This window comes from Portunus trituberculatus, chromosome 45 (assembly GCF_017591435.1).
Source record: "Portunus trituberculatus isolate SZX2019 chromosome 45, ASM1759143v1, whole genome shotgun sequence".
Lineage (NCBI taxonomy): Eukaryota > Metazoa > Arthropoda > Malacostraca > Decapoda > Portunidae > Portunus > Portunus trituberculatus.
Genome location: NC_059299.1, coordinates 12,819,842 through 12,824,841, shown reverse-complemented (window position 1 = coordinate 12,824,841; position 5,000 = coordinate 12,819,842). Strand labels below are relative to the sequence as shown.

The 5,000-nt window shown below is 44.4% G+C and overlaps 1 protein-coding gene across 2 annotated transcripts in view; it reads left to right on the top strand.

Annotated features, from left to right (window-relative positions):
• The window catches only part of LOC123519607 (prominin-1-A-like), a 22,785-nt gene that overhangs the window by 6,735 nt on the left and 11,050 nt on the right, over positions 1-5,000 (top strand). For both annotated transcript variants that reach the window (XM_045281030.1, XM_045281029.1), the window contains exons 2-4: positions 1,760-1,815; positions 3,267-3,475; positions 3,821-4,008. In XM_045281030.1, coding sequence (XP_045136965.1) covers positions 1,760-1,815; positions 3,267-3,475; positions 3,821-4,008 — 453 coding nt within the window. The remainder of the gene's footprint in view (positions 1-1,759; positions 1,816-3,266; positions 3,476-3,820; positions 4,009-5,000) is intronic.

The following is a 5,000-nucleotide window of genomic DNA, read 5'->3' as shown; positions in this document are numbered from 1 at the left end:
ATGTATTCACCAATTCATTAATCTTTCCTGTCTGCTTATCTATTTTTTATTTGGTTTGTGTATAAACAAGATTGCATTTGGGCATTCATTTCCCAGCACTGAAACCTTAAAACAGTAAATAGATAAAGCACAGAGAGAGAGAGAGAGAGAGAGAGAGAGAGAGAGAGAGAGAGAGAGAGAGAGAGAGAGAGAGTGTGTCGTGCTCCGAGCTGTTGCACGACGTTGCACAAATTGTCTAGCTACTGGCTATAAATAGTCAAAGGTTATTTCTATCTTTAATTAACAAAACTAATATCTATACATAAGGTGTTCGATACGGCGCCGACAAGTAACAATCACAACTCTTTCTGTTGCCTTCTCCACTGCAATTATTACAATTTCTCTTACAAACATCCTTAAGAATTGCATTAATCTCGTAGATATTCTCGCATCAAAACGGATTTCACTTCAAACATCATCCACTATATCTTCATAACGTATTACAACATCTGAACCCGGTGCTTTATTTCTCCGTAAATCTCATACGTAGTACGTACAATATTACCCCTTTTTCCCAGCTACCCGTATATAAGGATGACCTTTACTTGGTACATGAATGCAAGCAACCACATGACGTACCACCAAATATATTACCATACACATATAATTACCAGACTCCGTTCAACAAAATGACAACGTAACACCACCGAAATATAATGACAAATATTGATATCTCCACACAAGTGACTTCCCTCAAATAATCTCTTTCTCTTGGTACCCATACATGGAACCACGTTAACTTCGTACACAATTACACACTAGTAAATATGTTATGTAACTTATTCGTCAGAGCAACACACATGCACATACGTAGGTAGCCGTATACAAATTCCCTTACTCATAGATGAAAACGCAAGTATATAACGACGTCATTATGAACCAAAGTACAACCACATAAACCATAATAAACTAATACCACATAATACCTAAACCTCCTATCATGCTTCTTCCTCCATTCTAATTTACCTCAAAGACTGCATTGCAACTTATAAGCTCCACTTACTGGTTATATATGAAGTACAAAACGCCGCCCTCAGCTATGCAGCCGAGGGTGGCCCGCTTAGAGCCGCGGTTGTCCTCTCTGCTTCTCTCTCTCTCTCTCTCTCTCTACAATTTCCTTCAGGAACTTATGGGGGCGTGTCTTGACCCACACAACACGCCCCTCAGAATGTACCATTCACCAATCAAGTACAAGCTCAAATGAACTCCACGTGTGGTACGAACAACATCCAAGACGACAACACTACCACTGGATGTTTACATGACCTGGGCGATATATCTGCCCGGGCTGCCCTGGGCCAAACGGCCTGGGTCATTAAATGTTTCCTTTGACCCTCCTGCCCTTCCTAATCTCTTTTATGGCTGGATACGGTTACACACCGCATACTGGCGAACTAGCATACTTCCATATATCTTTATTTCTTGTTTCTTATATTTTTCATATTTCACTTATGATGTGCGCATCTGACAAGAGAGAGAGAGAGAGAGAGAGAGAGAGAGAGAGAGAGAGAGAGAGAGAGAGAGAGAGAGGAAAAGGAAGAAGAAAACTACAATAAATGGCTGATTCAACCATTACATATTAACTACACATATTAACACTATTCTTATGTGACATATATTAAGGAACATTCTATAAACCATACTGCACGTTTCGTTATATAGTTTGTGCGTTGCTGGCTTGTGTTTATGTTGTTATTATCCTTCTTTCTTCGTGTTTCAGACCTCCTTCGAGCAGCCCTGGAGCAACGAATATCCGGGGAGCAGCTGATTAGGCAGGTGTGTTTGTTGACTCAAACAGGAAGGTGTAAACTAGGGATTCTTCCGTCTTCCTCTTCTTGTCTTTGTTGCTGTTGATGGTGGTGATGTTTCATGTGTGTGTGTAATTCACCACCACGGTTTCCTGCTGGTCACCCAGCCAGTCTTCCTCATTACGGAGCGAGCTCAGAGCTCATAGACCGATCTTCGGATAGGACTGAGACCCCATCACACACAACACACACCGGGAAAGCGAGGCTACAACCTCTCGAGTTGCATCCCGTACCTATTTACTGGTAGGTGAACAGGGGCCACACATTAAGAGGCTTACCCATTTACCTCGCCGCTTCCCGGGACTCGAACCCGGCCCTCTCGATTGTGAGTCGAGCGTGCTAACCACTACACTAGGCGGTGTGTGTGTGTGTGTGTGTGTGTGTGTGTGTTTCACTGTTTGATCTGCTGCAGTCTCTGACGAGACAGCCAGACGTTACCTTACGGAACGAGCTCAGAGCTCATTATTTCCGATCTTCGGAAAGGCCTGAGACCAGGCACACACCACACACCGGGACAACAAGGTCACAACTCCTCGATTTACATCCCGTACCTACTCACTGCTAGGTGAACAGGGGCTACACGTGAAAGGAGACCCAAATATCTCCACCAGGCCGGGGAATCGAACCCCGGTCCTCTGGCTTGTGAAGCCAGCACTCTAACCACTGAACTACCGGTGTGTGTGTGTGTGTGTGTGTGTGTGTGTGTGTGTGTTTCTTGTCCCTTTCTCCATCTTATTTTTTTTAATTAGCTTAGACGTTCTTATAATGCAAGCATGAAACTATGGATACTTATAAATTTTCATATAGCTATTCGATTCAAGTTTGATTTTTTTTCTAGCATTACGTATTTACTCGATGTAACTGAGTTTTCCACTTATTTGTAACCTGATATCTTTGTAATCTCTGTAATCTGATATGTAAGTCCAAGTGAAGACTTATAAGCATTTCTTAGTCAGTTTTTAGGAATGACTACTACTTCCTTCCTCTCACAAACCTCTGTTGCTGAGATAGTATTCTTGAACTGCATCAAACAGTTTTATTATGAGTCGAGAAGCCATAGTAGTCAAAAAATCAAATAAGCATCTACTTATCTACTCTACTTGTCTCAGTCCAACGTCTTTTGAAGTAATACTCTTAACTTTCATCACGCATTTTCGTTAAGCCGAGAAGAAGCCATAGCTACATATTCTGAAACACCTCTGCGCCACACCTCTACTTTCAAAAGGCTCGAATTGAAGTTATACGTATTGTCAAGTATGTTTCTATGATTCTACATTATTAACAGGAGAAACACTCTTGAGGAACCAGCTCATCACCTCTGTGGCCTTTGAAAGCAATCGTGGTGAGGGAGGAAAGTGTTTCTGAGTATGGGCACAAGAAAGTTTTAAGCATTTCTCAATTTATCACTCCTCTGCCCAGTCCCTGAAGGCTGAACCGGGCTTCGTGGCGTGTATAGGCGTAGGGTTGAGCCTGGCAATCGGGGTGCCTGCTTTCGGGCTGTTCGTGTGCTGCTGCCGGCTGTGTGGACGGTGCGGCGGGAGCAAGACGCAGCATCACCACACCTCCTGCTTCAACTGCCAAAGACGGACGCTGACTACCTTCCTTGCCACCATCTCCTCCGCCGTGCTGTGAGTGGTGGAGATGGTAGTAGTAGTAGTAGTAGTAGTAGTAGTAGTAGTAGCAGTAGTAGTATAATAGTAGTAGTAGTAGTAGTAGTAGTATATAGCAGTAGTAGTAATAATAGTAGTAGTAGTAGTAGTATAGCAGTTGTAGTAGTAGTATAGTAGTATAGTAGTAGTAGTAGTAGTAGTAGTAGAAGTATAGCAGTAGAAGTAGTAGTAGTAGTAGTAGTAGTAGTAGTAGTAGTAGTAGTATGGTGTTGTTGTACTTAGAGAGATGTTGAGTTTTGAACATGATAATAGTACAACTGGTGATTCCGTATACCTGAGTTGGTGATGGCAGTGGTGTTGCAGATTGGGCGTGGTGGTGGCGGTGGTGAGCAACGAACGCCTGGGGTCCGCCGTGGAGGTGGCGCAGCGCAGCGTACACAACAACGTGCGGGACCTGGACACCTTCCTCGCCAACACTAAGATGCAACTCCGCTTCCTCGTCACCAATGCCTTTGAGCAGACCTCCGACGCCATCTTCAACGACCTCGATGGTGACGCAAGCGCACACACACACACACACACACACACACACACACACACACACACACACACACACACACACACACACACACACCCGGTAGCTCAGTGGTTAGAGCGCTGGCTTCACAAGCCAGAGGACCGGGGTTCGATTCCCTGGGCGGGTGGAAATATTTGGGTGTGTCTCCTTTCACGTGTAGCCCCTGTTCACCTAGCAGTGAGTAGGTACGGGATGTAAATCGAGGAGTTGTGACCTTGTTGTCCCGGTGTGTGGTGTGTGCCTGGTCTCAGGCCTATCCGAAAATCGGAAATAATGAGCTCTGAGCTCGTTCCGTAGGGTAACGTCTGGCTGTCTCGTCAGAGACTACAGCAGATCAAACAGTGAAACACACAGTGGTTAGAGCGCTGGCTTCACAAGCCAGAGGACCGGGGTTCGATTCCCCGGCCGGGTGGAGATATTTGGGTGTGTCTCCTTTCACGTGTAGCCCCTGTTCACCTAGCAGTGAGTAGGTACGGGATGTAAATTGAGGAGTTGTGACCTTGTTGTCCCGGTGTGTGTTGTGTGCCTGGTCTCAGGCCTATCCGAAGATCGGAAATAATGAGCTCTGAGCTCGTTCCGTAGGGTAACGTCTGGCTGTCTCGTCAGAGACTACAGCAGATCAAACAGTGAAACACACACACACACACACACACACACACACACACACACACACATGCACACACACACACACACACACACACACACACACACACACACACACACACACACACACACACACACACACACACACACACACACATACACGAAATTCTAAAACTATAGAACTTTTAAGTTAATTTCGTTGAATAGCTACTGAGAGAAGAATAACGGACCCAGTCTATATAGGCATTTATATTATTTTTATGTATTTGTGAAAAAAAAAAATTAGGTGACAGTCCCTAAAGATCAGAACCGAAAGGAATGACCTAAAACTAGAGTGAAATATCTTGAAACTTTCCACCATAA